Genomic DNA, 19,572 nt, shown 5'->3' on the forward strand with positions numbered 1-19,572 from the left:
TTGCATGTTGGTTGTTTGTTAGTCTTTGTTTACGTAAGTTTTTCATAAATTTTATTGCATTTCTTTCTATTCCTGCGAATGCCTGCAAGAAAATGAATCTCAGGGCAGTACTGTCTATGGGGACAGAAACACACTTTGATAAGAAAATTTACTTTGACCTTCCTTTCAAGTATCAGCCCTTGCTGTCCTCTCCCCTCCTTTAGCTGCCAGTTTTTCTGAACCATGAAAAACCTGGACTGTTTAAAGTAACAAAAACACGAGGATGTGAACATTTTAAAACATTTAAATAAAAGGGGACATTGATTGTTAAACTCTGATTTTTTTATCCACTGATCAGTAATTATGAACATGTGCTCAATGCTCTACCATGCCAGCGATATTTCTTTGCCAGGGCCTGGACAGCTTGCACTCGGACAGCTTTTAACGTAGATCGAGTCCGTTTTAGAAGCAGCCACAAATCAGACTCTTGGTCTTCCACATCTAGTTTCATGTAGTTCTCTGTAAAACACAAGAACTGTGACAACTGTGATTTATATACTTTAAAATATAAATATGGAACATGTCTACCCACTGCAATTTGTGTACTTATGAAAACAATTACTGAGAAAAAATTAACTCTCAAAACAAATTAACAATGGATAACATTAATGATAGAATGTGCAACACCAACATCAGATTGCTACAGTGCACTGAATCATATCACCATGCCCAAGTACAGTTGGCCCTCCTTATCCGCGAGGGATTGGTTCCAGGACTCCTCGCGGATTCCAAAAAACGTGGATGCTCAAGTCCCTTATTCAACCTGTCTCAATGCAGTGGACCTTAGGACCCAGCAGAACCCCAGACCTTATTTAACCTGTCTCAGTGTGGTGGACATTAGGACCCGGCATCAAACCTCCGAATGCGCAGTGTTTCTGTTCATGAAAATAATCATGATCATGATTGAAAATAAAGTGGAAATAATAAAGCAATCGGAAAAAGGTGAAATGCCATCGGTCATTGGAAAAGCGCTAGGCTACAGTCAGTCAATGATCGGAACAATTTTAAAGGATAAAGTGAGAAAGGCCCTGCCCCGATGAAAGCTACAATTATTACTAAGCAACGCAGTGGTTTAATTATTGGGCTTTGGGGTTTTGGGTTTTTTGATCCTCCACATCAACCAGACACAGATGGAGAGCGTGCTCGGGAGCGATCTGTCACTGGATTGAAATCAGGAACTTCCATTCCCAAGCCCAGCGTTGAAACATACGTTCTTAAGCGTTTTATATGCATAGAAAGGTAGAATATATACTATATACTAAGACAAATGTTTGACTAACTGACACTAAATAATACCAGATGTACCTGTTCGAACTTACTTAGTAAGAGAACTTCCAATTTTTTTTCCAATCCCGATCCACGATAAACTACGCACATCCTCCCGTATACAGGCAGTCCCCAGGTTAGTATATATTTTACCTTTCTATGCATATAAAACACTTAAGAAACGTATGTATTTCAATAATTAAACTGCTGCGTTGCTTAGTAATAATTGTAGCTTTCATCGGGGCAGGGCATTTCACATGCTCCATTATTCTCACTTTATCCTTTAAAATTGTTCCGATCGTTGACCGACTGTAGTCTAACGCTTTTCGAATGACCGATGGCGTTTCACTTCTTTCCAAACGCTTTATTATTTCCACTTTATTTTCAATCGTGATTGCTTCCTGTCAATGGAACAGAAACACTGCGGGCGGCAGGTCCCAACCTCTGCTGGCTCTCAAGGACCACCACACTGAGCCAGGCTAAATGGGACAAGTGGGGGCTGTGCTGGGTATGATAACACATCCTTGTACAGCAACCACATATTCACCACAGCAATGTGGATTCTAAAGGAAAAGTTCTAATACTAGAACATAATCCGGAAAGCAAGGAAAATACTAAGACTTACTGACCATCCAGTGATAAGGAAAAAATACCAGCCGTTGCTTGGATTAGTCTCTTAACTGCCCTGTGCAGTTCCTTTCGCAGGTTTCTTGTAAATTCTGAAATATAATGAAACAAACCGTCAGCTGATTTTTGAAAAAGGACACTCAATGGTGAAACATATGAAGCACTGAGAAAAGGGGCTGGAAACGTCCTAAGACAAATCCGCTCCAAATTATCCTCCCAGTCTTCCACACATCCTTGCTCATCTATTGTTAACTCAAGGATTTGTCCACCTCTTTTTTTTTAAAAAGATAAATTTAAGGAATAAATCCTAACCTTTTCTGCAACAGCCACTTTCCAAGAACATCTTATTGAAAAAAAAGTTATACTGACAAAAACCTTGACTGTTTCACTCTCTACAGATGCTGCCTGACCTATTGAGTATACCAAACACTCTCTATTTTGCTTGCTGTAGTTCATTTGATGTATCTGAGTGTATAACATGAGATGTGAAGTTTTGGCTACCATCAGGTGTTAACTATCTGCATGTATAATTGCAAGTTGAGAGGTGAAATTGCTTATGCAGGTGCCTGAGGCCTGATGAAATAGGCCAAAAGTCAGCATGACTTCCTTAAGGGAAATCTTACCTGAAAGATCCGTTGAAATTGTTAAATTGTTTGAGGAAATAACAGGCAGGATAGACAAAGGAGACTCTGTGGATGGTCAGAAGGGCTTTGACAAGATGCCAGATGAGGCTGCTAAACAAGGCAAGAAGATAGGACACTACTACACAGTACAAGCCCTCAATCTGGAATTGCTCAACCCAACTACACCAGACCTGCTCCCTAGTCCACACAGCATCCTGATAAATCTCCGCTGCACCCTCCCTAAACTTCTGCATCCTTCCTATAGTGAAGTGACCAGAACTGAACACAATACTCCAAGTGTGACCCAACCAGAGTTTTAACCAGAGCTACAACATTACCTAGTGGCTCTTGAACTCAGTCCTCTGACTAATGAGAGCCAACACACTGTACACCTTCTTAATCACCGTATCAACTTGCACGGCAACTTTGAGGGATCTATTGATGTGAGCCCCAGGATCCCTCTGTTTGGTCTAACCAGAGCTTTATGGAGTTGTAATTTTACCTCCTGGCTCTTGTCCCCCAACAATGAAGACCAACACACCAGACAACTTCTTAACCACCCTATCAACTTCCGTGGCAATTTTGAAGGATCTATGGACATGGAACTCAGGATCCTATGTTCTTCATGCTGGTGACGGGAGATCCAGCCTGCACAGACCAGCCCCCAACTCAACACGGTACCCAGAACCAGTGCCTCCTCCCCTTGTGACAGGAGGGCCTGGTTCATGTATCAACCGAGCCATGCAGCTCCCCTGCCTTCGGTCGCACCAATGAACCAGACTTCCCAGTATTTAGCATGACCAATGTCTAATAGGGTCTTGCGAACACATGAAAATGATTTAAGGCAAACATCTGCAGCATCTGTTAGACCTGGAGACCAAGCACATCGCCATCTCATCGTAGCCTGTTTTCTGCTGTCCTCGCTGGTGAACACTGAAGCAAATTATTTCCCCGCCTACTGTGACTCCAGGCCTGTTTCCTCTTTCATCCCTGATCGGTCCTACCTTCACTCTAGTCATCCTGTTTTGCACATAGGCGTAGAACATTGTGAGACAAAGCAGTAATGGTCCTACAATTGTACGGCAAGGGGAACAGACTGTTTCTTGTAGATCATCATTACTTGGCATCTTATGTCGCAACTAACCTGATGCATAGCAGCTAATGTCTGAATGTGGCCCAAGTTTTCCTGTATGTCATTCTGCATTGCTTTATGGCAGTGGGTTGGGAACCAGGAACCAGCAGGTTTACAAGTAGATGATGGGTGTAACACGAATGTAAGGAAGGACAATGTAATGGTACAAATGAAGACAGAGTAAAAGAGTTAAATTGTAACAGAGGCAAAATTCAAAAGGGCAAAGAATGCAGGACTGAAGGTGCTGAATTAAAATGGGCATAGCAGTCAGAATAAAGTGGACGAACTCATGGTGCAATTAGAGATTGGTCAGTGTGATGTTGTGGGCATCACTGAGTCGTGGCTGAAAGAAGGTCATAGTTGAGAGCTTAACATCAAATGATACATTCTGTATCGAAAGGACAGGCAGGAAGGCATAGACAGTGGGGTGACTCTCTTGGTAAGAGATGGAATTACATCTTTAGAAAGAGCCGACATAAGGTCAGAGAATGTCGAATCTTTGTGGGTGGAGTTAAACAGCAAATGTAAAAAAAATTATAGGAAACATTTATAGGCCTCCAAGTAGTAGCCAAGGTGTGGGGTGTTGATTGCAAAGGGAGCTGGAAAAGGCATGTAATAAGAGTAATGTCACAATTGTAATGGGGGGACTTCAATATGCAAGGGGAATGGAAAAATCAGCTTGGTGTTCGATCACAAGAGAGGAAATTTGTTGAATGTTTACGAGATGGCTTTTTAGTAGCTTGTGCTTGAGCCTATTCAGGAAAAGGCTATTTTAGATTGGTTGGGTAATAACACATATCCTATTAGAGAGCTTAATGTAAAGATACCCTTAGGAATCAGTGATCATAATATGATTGAATTCATACTCCAATTTCAGAGGGAGAAGCATGTCACATGTATTATTGGAAAATATATTATGCATTAGCAGCATTCTATATAACCACGACTACTGAGTATTTACTATGCATTTATTCATTTACTAGATACATTGTATTCTTAGGTATATACTATGGCATTTAAGAATATCTGTGTATTATTAGCAGAAATACTATGGCATTTAAGAACACCTGTGTATCATTAGCAGAAATGTGCTTAGCTGAAATGTACTCTATATATTATACAATAGAATGGCTTATGAAGAGATAACGGTGGCAGACAGGATGATACGAACAGGCAATGGAATGTTGAGGGAGGCTAAGGGAGGCTGACTGAGAAACAACCATGGCCAGGAATGAGGCCCAAGATGTGAACTGGAAAGAAATAATGGTGGCGAATTAAGAGCTAGTCAAGAGCAATTGATTAGTTAATGTATAGGTGATATGCAGCTACAGAATGATTGGATATGTTAATGCGATTAAGATAAGAAGATTGCTATAAAAAATGCTATGCACAATGATTGGCGGGCAATCAGTGACTAGCTCAGTGATTGTCTCAGCTTTGGTTTGCAAATTAAAGCTTAAAACTTCTTGAAGGATCTTCTGCGTCTCCTGGTGGTTTGTGAGAAACGGAAAAGCACGACAGTATCAGTATTGCAATGGAATAAAGGGAATTGCAGGGGCATGAAAGAGGAGCTCGCCCAGGTGGATTGGAGAAGACGGCAGAGCAGAGATAGCTGAAGTTTCTGGGACTAGTTCACAAGGCACAGGATAGATATGTCCCAGAGGAAGAAGTTCTCAAATGCCAGGGGTAGGCAACTGTGGCTGACAAGGGAAGTTAAGAACTAAATAAAAGCCAAGGAAAGGGCATATAAGGTAGCAAAAGTGAGTGGGAAGTTGGATGATTAGGAAGCTTTTAAAATCCAACAAAGGCAACAAAAAAAAGCTGCAAGAAGGGAAAAAATGAAATATGAGGCAAACTAGCCAATAATATAAAGCAGGATACTAGAAGTTTTTTCAGTTATACAAAGAGTAAAAGGGAGGTGAGGTGAGAGTTGATATTGGACCATTGGAAAATGATGGTGGTGAGGTAGTAATGGGGGATAAAGAAACGGCAGATGAACTTAATAGGTACTTTGCATCAGTCTTCACTGTGGAAAATACTAGCAGTGTGCCAGAAGTCCGTGAGCATCAGAGAGTAGGAGTGAGTGCAATTGCTATTAGTAAAGGAAAAAGTGCTAGGCAAACTCAAATGTCTTAAGGTGGATAAGTCACTTGAACCAGATGGACTACATCCTGGAGTCCTGAGAGAGGTTGCTGAAAAGATAATGGGTGCATTGGTCATGATCTTTCAAGAATCACTTCATTCTGGCATGGTCCTGGAGGACTGGAAGGTTGCAAATGCCACTCCACTCTTTAAGAAGGGAGGAGGGCAACAGAAAGGAAATTATAGACCAGTTAGCCTAACCTCAGTGGTTTGGGAAAGTGCTGGAGTCTATTATTAAGGATGAGGTTTCGGGGTACTTGGAGACTAATGATAAAATAAGTGAAAGTCAGCATGGTTTCTGTGAAGGGAAATCTTGCCTGAAAAATTTGTTAGAGTTCTTCGAGGAAGTAACAAGCAGGGTGGACAAAGGAGAGGCAGTGGATGTCATTTACTTGGATTTTCAGAAGGCATTTGATAAGGTGCCACACATGAGGCTGCTTATAAAGATAAAATCCTATGGGATTACAGGAAAGATTCTGGCATGGGTAGATAGGCAGGAGGCAGCAAGTGGGAATAAAAAGGGTCTTTTCTGTTTGATTGCCAATGACTAGTGGTGTTCCTGAGGGGTCAGTATTGGGACTGATACTTTCACATTGTTTTTACATCGCTTTGTGGCAAAGTTTGGGAATGATACGAAAATCGATGGAGGGGCAGGTAGTGCTGAGGAAGCAATGCAATTGCAGCAGGAGTTAGACAAATTGGAAAAATGAGCAAAGAAGTGGCAGATGGAATACAGCGTCAGGATATGTACAACAACGCTTTCTGGAAAAAGGAACAAAAGTGCAGACTATTATCTATATGGGGAGAAGGTTCATACATCAGAGGTGCAGAGGAACTTTGCACAACCCCCCACAACATAAATTTACAGAAGGCAAGTGCAATGTTGGCATTTATTTCAAGGGAATAGAATATAAAAGCAAGGAGATAATGCTGAGCCTTTATAAGGCACTAGTCAGGCTGCACTTGGAGCATTCTCAACAATTTCGGGCCCCATATCTCAAAACGGATGTGTTGTCATTGGACAGAGACCAGAGGAGGCTCATATGGATGATTCTGGGAATGAAGAGGTTAACATATGAGGAGCGTTTGGCAGCTTTGGGCCTGTACTCACTAGAATTTAGAAGAATGCAGAGGGATCTCATTGAAACCTACCGGATATTGAAAGGACTAGACAGGGTGGATGTGTAGAAGATGCTTCTTATGGTAGGAGTGTCCAAAACTAGAGGGCACAGCCTCAAAATTGAAGGATGACCTTTTTGAATAGAGGTAAGGAGGCATTTTTTTAAGCCAGAGAATAGTGAATCTGTGGAATCCTCTGCCACAGAACGCAGTGGAGGCCAAGTATATTTAAGGTATAGTTTCCTGATTGGTCAGGGCATCACAGGCAGGTGTGTGGGGTTGAGTAGGATCCAGAATCAGCCATGATGGAATGGCAGAGCAGACTCGAAGGGCTGAATGGCCTATTTCTGCTCCTATGTCTTATGGTTTACATTGTTTGAGGAGTTGCAAAGGTTGTGCTGCCTAACTTACCAGATGATTCAGATCCTACTATGATAAAATATCTTGATGGAAAGGCAACACTATTTTTAAAAGGTAGGTTTTGAGCGGAAGGAGGGTGGTATTCCCGGAAGTACATAAATAACTACAGAATCAATCTATATACAAATTTTATAGGCTTGATCTTTCACAGTAAGATGAAGGAGTTTAAAAGTCTCACCCTGCAACCCTCGCTGTTCCAGTGGAGCAGTCTGGACATAGATGTACGATTTCAGCTTCTCTCGTTCAACGGCCTGTGTGTCAAGGGTCACATTATCACCTAATGCCAGAATTTCATAGGTAAGATATATGCATCCGCTAAAGGAGACAAGAAAAGACAATGTAATTCACATCAACAAAACACAAACTTCAAGCTGTTTCTAACATTCACGTCTCCTTTGCCTACATAAGATTGGAAACAGAAAGCTACTGAGTATTGACAAGCACTGCTTTTGGCCAAATCCCCAACTACATGAACAGCCACAATTAGCAAGTCCAGTTGGCTTGCAACTGAAGTAAATGACAGTAAACAGTCAGAGGGTAATACAGCACAGAAACAAGCCCTTTGGCCCAACTTGCCCATGCTGACCCAAGGTGTCCACTTAAGCTAGTCCCATTAGATCAAATGCAATCTGACTAAACATCTCAAATGATAGCAAGGAAGCAGGAGATGAGACAACCATGCTGACAAGGGAAGTCAAAGACATCATAAAAGCAAAAGACCGGGCATATAATATAGGAATATTTAGTGGGAAGTTTTTGTCAGATATATAAAGAGTAAAATGAGACAAGTGTAGACATCGGATTACTGGAACGTAACACTGGAGAGGTAGCAATGGGAAACTAACAAATGGTGGATGAACTGATGATGGGAGTTGAGTCAGTTTTCATTGTGCCAGAAATTTTAGTGCGTTGGGGGGGGGGGGGGGGGGGGGAGCAAAAGTGAGTGTAGTCATTATTACCAAGGAGAAGGTTCTTTCTAAGACTGAAAGGTCTGAAAGTGGTGTTGTTTATTTGGATTTTTCAGAAGTCTTTTGATAAGGAGCCGCACATAAGGCTGCTTTAACAAGATAAGAGCAAATGGTATTACAGGAAAGATACCAACGTGGATAGAAAATTGACGACTGGCAGGAGGCAGAGTGGAGATAAAGTGGCCATTTCTTGTTGGCTACCGGAGACACGTAGTGTTTCACACTGGTCGGTGTCGGGACTGATTCTCTTCATGTCAGCGATTTACTCGAAGGGTTTGATGGCTTTGTGGCCAGGTTTATAGACAATATGAAGATTGGTGGAAGGGCAGGAAGTGTGGAGGAGGCAGGGAGTCTGCAGAAGGATGTAGACAGATTGGAGAATGGGCAAAGAAATGGCAGAAGGAATATGGTGTAAGGAAGTGTGTAGTCACTTCCCTACAGAAGGAATAAAAGCATAGACAGATTTCTAAACGGGGAGAAAACTCGGAATTCAGAGATGCAAAGGGATTAGGAGTCCTTGTGGCAGGTTCCCTAAAGGTTAACTTGTAGTAATAAGGAAGGCAAATGTAATGTTCGCATTCATCTTGAAGGACTATACTATAAAAGTGAGGATGTATTGCTGTGGCTCTATAAGGCATTGGTTAGATGGCACTGTGAGCAGTTTTGGGCCTCATATTTGAGAAAGCATTGTTGGTAGTCCAGAGGAGGTTTACGAGAATAACTCCAGGAATGAAAGAGTTAACTTATGAGGACCATTTGATAACTCTGGGACTGTACTCACTGGAGTTTAGAATAATGGGGCAGGGCAGCGGGTTCTGTTTGAAACCTAACAAATATTGAAAGGCCTAGACAGAATGGACATGGAGAAGATGCTTCCAATAGGGCAAAAGTCTCAGACCAGAGGGCTTGCCCTCATTCCTTTAGCCAGAGGATGGTAAATCTACAGAATTCATTGCCACAGCTGGCTGTGCAAGCCAAGTCATTGAGCATATTTAAAGGGGTGGTTGATAAATTGTTGATTAATAAGGACATCAAAAGTTATGGGGAGAAGACCAGGTAATGGGGGTGAGAGGGATAATAAGTCAGCCGTGATCAAATAGCAAAGCAAACTTGAGGCGCTGAACAGCATAATTCTACTCCTATGTCTTATGGCCTTTCAAGGTTCAATGATAGCGACTAGAAACTGTTCTACTCTTCTGTTTTATACCTCTGGTTGGATCTGCTAAAAGATGGTTTTGTGTCAATGCAGTCATCAATACAGTGCAGAAAAAGCCAGGGAGCATTACCAGGGAAAGCTCGGTACGTGAGACTGTTCACAGAGCCAGTGAAAAGGAGGGGACCCTTCTGGGTGCCCACAGCTACACCCTGAGTTTGGAGAAAGTGGGAGGAACCGAAAGAGAAATTGTTGAGGGTGAGGACCTGTTCCGCCAGATGGAGGGTGGTGGTGGCGGTAGTGGAGGGGAACTGTTCGGGTCTATTGTTGAGAAAGAGGTGGAGACCTTTGAGGCCTTCTTGATGGGGACAGACGTGTATAGGGACTGAACATCCATGGGGAAAGTGAGGCATTCAGGCCTGGGAAATTGGCTGAGGAGATTGAGAGCATGTGAATTGTCACGGATGTAAATGGGAACGAACCAAGCAGGTTAAAATGGAGTCGAGGTATGGATGTGAGCATTTATCTACAACTCTTCCAATCACTCAATTTATTTTTATACTCCATTCATACACATTATTAAATATATTAATACAGAATTGTATATTATAGATGATAACGGGGGCCATACAAACTGGATTGAGTCTTGGGAGGAGGTGACCGTGGTGATTGATGAAGATATGGCAGTGGATATTGCCTGATCTGTACTACACCCTACAGCCTATAATAGCAATGGACATGTTGTCACCTACAATGCACAGTTCTGTTCTATAAAAATTGTAGAGGATTATTTGCACCTTTCTTCAACATGCCTCAATGCCCATTGAAGGATTATTTACAAAATGGCAGGTCAGTGAAAAGGAACACTGAAAAGAAATCGCAGACAGAAACACCAGAGGCTTCTGCAGATACTGGAAATATAGAGCAACACACAGAAAACGCGGAGGATCTCAGCAGGTCAGGCAACATTTATGGCACAGGTCCAGTTTTAAAAACTACTAGGAAATAATGCATTCATCAATGTTCAACTAGAAAAAAAGTCTTCTCAATATTTGGTTAACCATTTCACTGCCTGTTTCCATGCACACATGAATCTGGAGGCCAGGCCCAATCCATTGCTGAGATCCATGTAGTTCAGATGTGGCTTAACATGTGGCAAAATAACTTCAAAGGATGCTATCCATCCAACAATACTTACCCCAAAATGGCAGGCACAGCATATCTTCCAATTTTTCCTGCCAAAACATAAAGGAATTCAGAATGATACATTTAGCAGTAAAGTTATGAATCGTGAATTAAAGAGAAAAACACTACGTACACTGAATGCCAAACAGTTGGGTTTGCAAATTCCAAAATGATCATACTTTCCTTCAGAATAAATGAATTTTTATAAAACACTCAATCTATGCCTCTTATCTTGTACACCACTATCAAGTTAACTCTCATCCCCCTTCACTCCACAGAGGTAAGCCTTAGCTCCCTCATAAAACATGCTCTCTAATCGAGGCAACATTCTGGTAAATCTAAAGCTCTGATATCCTTCCCCAACCAGAAACGGACAATATTCCAAGTGTTCCTCTCATCCAAGCACAATTGAGAAAGTAATGAAACACTTGCATTAAACATGGCTTGCAAAGTAATTTGCAGAAGAAACAAAAGTTAATCAATGATGTGTTCAGTGAATTATTTACATATGATGCCAAACCAGCTGCTAACCGATACCTTATGGAGATACAAATATTAAAGAACTCGTTAAGCATTGAAGGCAGAAGGAGAACAACCAACTCATCAAGATGTGACCTTCGGAAGGATCTGAAATTATAATTTCTCCCTTCTTCAACCTTCACCCCCCCTTATTTGGATGGGCTGGAAGGTCCATTCCTTCAGCGTACGTGGCCACGTCTCGGCCTGGCATGGATTTGACTGGGAAGCAGGAGCTGCATGTTTCGCCAACACAAGTGAAGGGGCACATTACTGAGAGAGAACCAGAGCAGTTCTTTTACAACTCCTGGCATCATTTTACAGAGTTTCCAGTACACACCTACACGATGGAAGCTCAGTTACAGATTTGCTCAGAGGAATGTAGTTGGAAAGACTGAAGAATTCATCCAACAAAAATATTAATCAATAGTAACAGATAATCAAATTAAAGAAGTACAGAACGTGTGGAGAGAGCATTCTTCAATGCATAAATCTTGTTTAATTCTTACTAAACAAAAATACACAGTAAATCTCTGATAATCAGCACACGCAGGAGTTTGACAATGCCATACCAGCCAACTGTCTAGACTTGCGGATATCATTTTCAATTAATGGAGTTCAACCCAGATAAGTGTGAGGTGGATCATTTTGGTAGGTCAAATATGATGGCAGAATATAGTATTAATGGTAAGACTCTTGGCAGTGTGGAGGATCAGAGGGATCTTAGGGTCTGAGTCCATAGGATGCTCAAAGCAGTTGCGCAGGTTGACTCTGTGGTTAAGAAGGCATACGGTGCATTGGCCTTCATCAATCGTGGAATTGAGTTTAGGAGCCGAGACAGAATGTTGCAGGTATATAGGACCCTGGTCAGACCCCACTTGGAGTACTGTGCTCAGTTCTGGTCGCCTCACTACAGGAAGGATGTGGAAGCTATAGAAAGGGAGCAGAGGAGATTTACAAGGATATTGCCTGGATTTACAAGGAGTAAAATTTTTTAATTTTTTAATTCATGATTCATAACTTTACAAGGAGCTCTCTTGGACCACCTACACCTCCTTGATAGTAGGGAGGGCTCAGTAGTGCCTGTATTATCTCTGGAGTTTTAAGAGAGCAAATCTGCCCCACAGGCTGCTGGTAAATCTTTATCAATGTGTGATTGAGGGCCTACCGACCTACTGCATGATTGCACAGTACACTAGCTGCAACAAGATCAACCAAAAGCACTTCAATGAATGATCAGGACTGCACAGAACATCACTGGGCCAGTACCACCAGATACTGAAAATCTACAACGCACAATGTCGATAGCAAGCTCACAAAATCGTGACGGACTTATGACACCCCAGTAATCTGTTCTTCAATCTCCTACCATGCAGCAGAAAATACAAAAACATCTTTGCATGGACATCCAGGCTGAAAAACCGCTTTTCCCCAGGGCTGTTGTGCAACTGAACAATGCCCCCCCCCCCCCCACCCATAGTCACTATGGACTTTCTAAATGCAATGCATGGGCACAATTGTTGATGTTGTTTCATATTTAATCACTGTATTTTATAACATGGGCAGTGCAACACTTGAATGGAGCAACCACTGTTTCTTATCATTTTAGAGATGTTTTGAATTCAGTTGTAACTTACTCTGAATAACTCACACATTATTTTAAATGTAGTCATTGTGTTTTTAGTAATTGAGTTGCCAGTTTACTGTTTTGCAGTGAATGGAGTGGCACTGTAATCTCGTTGTCTCCAGCAATAACAATAAAATTCTAACTAACTGATACTTACAGAAAAGTGCTAGTCAAAAGGCTACTTATATCATGAAGGATTCCACCCACCCTGCTCATGGACTATTTGTCCCCCTCCCATCAGGGAGGAGGCTACGTAACATCCATGCCAGGACCACCAGACTCAAACAGTTAAGCTGATCTACACCTCCACCTACTAACCCACCCCTCCACCCCTACCCCCACTTTATCATTTCTGTCAGTCATCTGACGTGCAGACTCTCCTATACATAGCGTCACTTTATGGACATGTAATCAATCTGTGTATAAAAGCTATCTTATGTATTTATATTTATTGTTCTTTTAAATTATTGTGTTCTTTATTTAGTGGGGTTTTTTTTGTACTGAGTCGGATCCAGAGTAACAATTAATTTGTTCTCCTGGAAATTACATTAAACAATCTTGACTCCTGAATCAACTCCTACAGTGGGAAACCAATTGTTAACAACTGCAGAAAGCATGTAAGTTGGTAACGTTGAATGAAAGCTACAAAAACAAGAAGCTTTAGATGATACATTAGAGAAAGAGCAGAACAGAATATGATAACCAGAACTCAAGACAATATATACTTAAGAAAGGCTTCTGGGTAACAGAGCAAATGTCTTTCAAACCACAACGTGGAGTCATAAACATTAAAGGATCACTGATAAATCTGAATAACACAATCAAGTGTGCCTTCTTCCCCCAGAGACTGTCCTTCACAAGGAACTGAAAAAGAAAGATGTTTTTAAGAGGAAACTAGACAAGTAAGAAGAAGTAAATTAAAAATAACTAGAGAGAAGACCAACTACAACAATGTGACCAGTTTCTTTGGGGTATACCCTGCAAAAATGACAGTACACTTTTCAGATTAAAATAACTCAATTTTTAGGTAATGCCCTTTTGATAGCCTATTCTCTTTGAAGGTAATCCTTTCTGGAAAATTAAATATGCCTTTACAGATACAGACCAAAGAATGTAAAAGGCTTTATCAGAAGCAACACGGTAGATACAATGGGGATGCTCACTCAGCAGAGTTAAGACTCAGAATGAAAGCAACACGTTGCAATTCTGCCACAACGGGAGAGAACAGCTAAAAACGAGAGCTGAAATGTCAACAATTCCTTCCATAATTCAAAGTCAAAGCAAATGTATTATCAAAGTACGTGTATGTCACTACTTACTACCTTGACAGTCATTGTCTTGCAGACATTTACAGGAAAATAAAGCAATACAACAGAATTTATAAACATGTTGCTTGACCTGCTGAGTTCCTTCAGAGTTCCTTTGTAGCTCACTGTTCATTTTGATACTAAACTCCAGTTATCTCACATAAAATCAAATTTCTTATGAACTTTTTAAATTTATAATGTTGGTTCTTGAAAATGCCCAGCCCTTGTTACTTTGCCTGCTCTAGTTTTCAATTTATCTTCACCAGCTATTTAAGTATCTACCACTGCCCCCCTGCAGACTTACTGCTTAGCTCAGCTCACTCTGGCCTCCTGCACCTTCAGACCATTGTATCTCCCTTTAATTAAGTTGCTGATACTGGTTTTGGACCAGGGTTGATCACCCTGAGGGTATCCAAAATCCAACCGTGAAGTCACTATTTATTTGAGAATTCTTCCACAGGATCTCTTAAACATTCTTCATTACTCATGACCATATCTAAAACATGGTTCAGAACCAGGTAGGTTCTGAAATACACTACTACAGTATAAGAAAAAGTGTACTGCTTCTTTAAGCACTCTACAAATTATTCTTCAAGGATTCTCTTGTTGGTTTAGCTTATCCAATGAATGTATAGATTAAAATCTCCCATAATTGCTTCAACTGTGCTCCACCTCATCCAGATGCCTGAGGTCCATATTTGACAACACAACCTTTGTATCTCAAACAACGAAGCAATTCAGAATGACTTACAGGAATATCTAGGCCACCTTCAGGCACAGGCATCAGGTTAGTTGCAACATAAAATGCCAAGTAATGGCAAGAAGCAATCTTGTTCCCTTGCTGTACAATTGTATGACCATTACTGCCCTGTCCGGCAGCTCATTCCGAAAACACACCACCTTCTGCGTGAAGAAGCTATTCTTGATGTCCTGGAAAAAGACTACATACTTTCATCCTGTCTATGTCCCCGCGATCTCGTGTTCCTCATGGCCTTAGTTACCTGAAGTCAAAACTTTTACTGGAATCCAGGAGGCTGAAAGATGGGAGAACTGGTGTGTTCAAGCTTACATTAGGTTTGACTTTACAGCACAGAAGGCTGCAGAAACAGGTCAGGGTGGAAGTGGGACGGAGCCACTTGAAATCTCCGCCATGGCTGCTTGTCTGAGTGCTGCTTTGAATCTCAGGAGGCAGATTACTGGTAAACACCACTTGTGAAAATTTTATGCTCATTTTCCTACTGAGTACGAGTAGACTCTGTAGGCAAATGGCTAGACTGAATCCATCATGCCTGTTTGTGGACAGCACATACCTGGAGAGTTGTTCACACTGAACTGAAACATAGACACCACTCACACAGCCTGGTAGAGACACAGCTGATTCTGGAGCGTAGTCTTCATCCCTGTAACCAGGATGTTGTTAGGACACACTCTTCATACAGTGGATTCTCGAAATTACGTTAGATGAAGAGAATGGATTCAAATCTGGCTGCTGAGATGTTGGAAACCCAAAGTCCACACCACCATTTTGGCTGATGTGCCAAATGCTTCAGTCTTGTCCCTGACAGTGTTCTTTGGGCTTGCAATGGTATTTTTAAAATATTAATTTAACAATATAGCCCGGAGTAGGCGCTTCGAGACAATCGGCCCTAGCAACCCCGGCAAACTCATTAACTCTAAGCTAATGATGGGACAGTTCACAATGACCAATTAACCTACCTGAAACTCTTCGGACTGCGGGAGGGAACCAGAGGACCTGGAGAAAACCCAAGCATTCCACGGGGAGGACAAACAGAGACCCCTTACAGAATGGCTCCAGAATTGAACTGGGGATTGCCCCAAGCTGTAAAGGACTGCTCTAACCACTATGCCACCGTGGATGAAATGAGAATGAAGGTGCCTATGGAGGCTCCTCTAGTCATCTCCCTGAACCCATCATCCACTATCCGCTGTCTCCCAATTCCAGCATTCATCCTCCCCCAGTTGGGTCCACCTGCCCATCTTCCCCCTCCTCAACTGGCTCCACCTATCACCTGCCAGCCTCTCCCTCACCTCCTCACCACTGGCCATCTCCCCTCCACATTCCCGATCCTGATATGTCGACCATTCCTTTGCCCGCACAGACGCTGTCTGACCTGCTGATACCCTCCATCGCTTTTTTCATCAATTGTTTCAGTGTTCATAACAGCTCTTGCCCAGCTGTGTCAGGACTGTAGAACTTTGACCAAACCTAGTGATTACTGGATGACTCAGTCCTGTCCAGAACGTGCATCAGCCTAGTACTGTAACAGACATAACATGCTAATGATCCTGAGTTTTAGCTTCACTTCATCTTCTACAATCCTCCCCGGACCAGCTGGCCTCCTGGCTGACTGTAATAGTAGAATGCAGGATTAGGAAAGATTATGATGTTGAAAGGTGGGGTAGAATATCGTTATGCCACTGATTCTCCACAGCACCTCATACCCAGTTTTGATCTGAATCTGAACAGGCAGGACAATGGAGATACTCCACACAAAAAAATGTAACCAGGACTTGCGATGGTTGGCTCTACTAGTACCAGTATTCAGGATCCTGCTAATGGTGGAACCACTGGGTCATTAGAACAAAGAACTGAGAACAGTACAACACAGGAACAGGCCCTTCAGCCCACAAGGTTGTGCCAAACCAGTTAACTTCATAATCAAAGAGCCAACTAACCTAATCCTTTCAGCCTAAACAATGTCTATATTCTTCCAGTTTCCACATTCTTGTGCCTATCTAAATGTCTCTTAAAAGTCTCAAGTAAAGTCCTACGGGGAGAGGACAAGCGAGGACTCTTGCTCCTTCAAGCAGTGTGTAATGTTTAGCAGTGTTGATTCAGTAGCAAAAGGACAGCAGCAGATGGGAACTAAGAGGCTGCCATGCTCGTCTCTGCCCTTCTGCTCCAGGGCCAGGCCATTTCTTTCCTGGTGGATTTCTGATTAAGTTACAGAGACCACCACCACCACAACCATAAGGCATCCAATTACAGTAAACCTACACTAACTCCTCTCTATTCCCCTTACAGATCCATAGACTCTTCCCCCAGAGACTTTTCCATTCACCTACACCTGGGATCATTTCCAGCTGCCAATTAATCTACTAATTACCAGAGAACATGCAAAGTCCACATAGATAGCAGCGGTCAGATCAAATGTAAGTGTTGTGAGACAGCAGCACTCTATACTCCACTGACAATGAGAAACATTGGGCAGAACCTCATCTGCCCCCACTTGGAAGAGATGCTGTGATAGTGACCGCTTTCAAGAAAAGAGACAAATCGGAGACTGGAAACTTCAAGGGGTCTTCGTGCAGTCTTCCACACGGAAAGTGATCAGAGACACTTACATCTGTGTTCAACGCTCTGCTCTGCAATCTGCAGTGTGGATTCCAAAGGACAATACTCACATTGAGAAGCTGCAGTCCAAGTCATTGTTGACATGTCCCTGAAGCTTGTGAGAATAGGGCTTAAATTAAATATACACAGAGTAAGGGTCCTCTGTTCATTTGTGGAACACGGCCTGATAATTAAGGTTCCCTGGAAATCTGAACTAACAGCACCCACGTTGGCTCAGCTGTAGAAATACAATACCCAGATGATTCAGCTGTCTGAGACCAAAGATCAACATCTCAAAAACAACACCAAGCTTATGTCAACCTGACCCTCATCAACGATGACAACTAGACAGCAAACACAGAGCAGATGGGAGGGCTGGTAGAACTGGACAAGCATAACCTGAGTCTCAATGTGGACAAGTCCAAAGAGATGATTGTGGACTTTAGGAAGTTGCAGACTGACCACTCCTCACTGCACATACACGGCTCTTCTAAAAGCTCTCCTTAGCGTTAGGAGCACTAAGTCTCTGGGAGTGCACATAATGGACGATCTCACCTGGTCCTTCAACACCTTTGGTAGCAAAGCATTATCCTATGGTCAAGAAAGTATAGCAGCATATCCATTTCCTGAGGAGATCGAGGCATGTGAGGCTCCCCCGACCAGCTGCGTCACCATCTGGTATGGGAATCGCAAGCCGCTGACTGCATCAATTTGACCGGATCGTGAAGACTGGTGTCTCTTTCACCCATTAGAGATACTTATCAGCAGCGCTGTGTACACAGGACCCTTAGCATCCCTCCCATCAATCCAATAATCTCTTTGATCCCCTACCATCAGGGTGGCAGTATCATAGCATTTGGATAGGGCCCATTAGCCACACTAGCCTCATCAGACACCGAGGACTCACGGGCACTGGAGTGGAAACAAGCCGCCCGATGCCCCCGGTCTGCTCAACAACAGCACAGGTCACTGTGCCAACACTGCCGCTGTCTCTCCTGTCAGTGCAACAACAGGATTAGCGATGGGGGTGTCACCTGTGAGCATTCACATCCCTGATGACGTACTGCGCCTGATTCTCACACTAGGGTATCTACCCCCTAAAAATACCCCTCACCAGCAGCCTGCGCCGGACACCCCTGTTCCCTCACCCATGGTAATCCCACCTCATACCCTCCAACAAACCTCCCCAGACAGGCCGAGGGCCTGTACACAGCGGACGCGTTACTTACTGACGCGTGTCCAGCGGCTGTGGGTGTGGGCAGGAGGGGAGGGCCCGGTGGTCAGCCCCCGGCAGTAGTAGCACACGCAGCGGGCCCGCAGCGCCATGGAGCCGGCGACCGGCCGGTAGGAGCCCCAACTTCCGCTCAGGCGCGGCGCGCTCCGCCCCCGCGCACAACGGCGTGATGACGTCGTCGCGACGCAGACCGCGGCGCAAATCACAAATCTGGCGGGAAACGAGAGAGGATAGAGCCTCGGCACCGGAAAATGTGCACGGTCACTGAAGGGAACTCTCCTGGTTTTTACTAACATCCTCATCTAATACCTTCAGACAGTCTTCTGGGGACGGGAAGACCAGGCGAGGACTAACATAGTGAATTGTAGATCGCTGGGGAGTGTTGCAGAACAGAGTGATGGAGGAGGAGGAGGAGGAGGTACAGCTATGTAGTTCCCTGAAAGTAGAGTCACAGACGGACAGGGTGCTGAAGAAGACTTTCGGCACCCCGGCCTTCATCAGTCAGGCCACTGAGCATAATACTTGGGAGGTCAAGGTGCAATTGTACAAATTGCTGGTCAGACCCCTATCACAAGGTGAGAAATAGCAACACTCCCCAGTGATGCTCCTGCCAGCCGCTCATTGCATGCTCTCACCACTCTCGGGGTGAAAAATTCCCTCCAAGGGTGGAGGGAGTGTTCCACAGGAAGTTTAAGGAGATTCAACATGTCATCAAAGACCATGACAAGCTTCTACAGACGTACAGTGGAAAGTATTCTGATAGGTTGCATCATGGCCTGCCACGGGAACACAAGAGGATGCAGAGGGTGGTGGAGTTGGCTTGTTCTGCTCTCCACACCATCGAGGATGTCTACAAGAT

At 43.2% G+C, this 19,572-nt stretch overlaps 1 protein-coding gene across 4 annotated transcripts in view; it reads right to left on the reverse strand.

Moving 5' to 3' along the window:
* serac1 (serine active site containing 1) overlaps positions 1–18,855 on the reverse strand; it is a 55,338-nt gene extending 36,483 nt beyond the window's left edge. Inside the window, exons 1-5 of one of the 4 annotated variants that reach the window (XR_012099678.1) lie at positions 18,709–18,855; positions 10,688–10,724; positions 7,547–7,683; positions 1,935–2,024; positions 367–498 (exon numbers count right to left, since the gene is read on the reverse strand). Coding sequence is in view for 3 of the 4 variants with exons in the window: in XM_073051684.1 (XP_072907785.1) it covers positions 367–498; positions 1,935–2,024; positions 7,547–7,683; positions 10,688–10,724; positions 18,709–18,805 (493 nt within the window). In the remaining variant the exon portion in view is untranslated. Of the gene's footprint in view, positions 1–366; positions 515–1,934; positions 2,025–7,546; positions 7,684–10,687; positions 10,725–10,807; positions 11,081–18,708 lie in introns of those variants that run through there. The other 3 variants (XM_073051684.1, XM_073051685.1, XM_073051686.1) reach the window with 3 other exon arrangements.
* Positions 18,856–19,572: the final 717 nt, after the last annotated feature.

The sequence above is a fragment of the Hemitrygon akajei genome, chromosome 7 (assembly GCF_048418815.1).
Source record: "Hemitrygon akajei chromosome 7, sHemAka1.3, whole genome shotgun sequence".
Lineage (NCBI taxonomy): Eukaryota > Metazoa > Chordata > Chondrichthyes > Myliobatiformes > Dasyatidae > Hemitrygon > Hemitrygon akajei.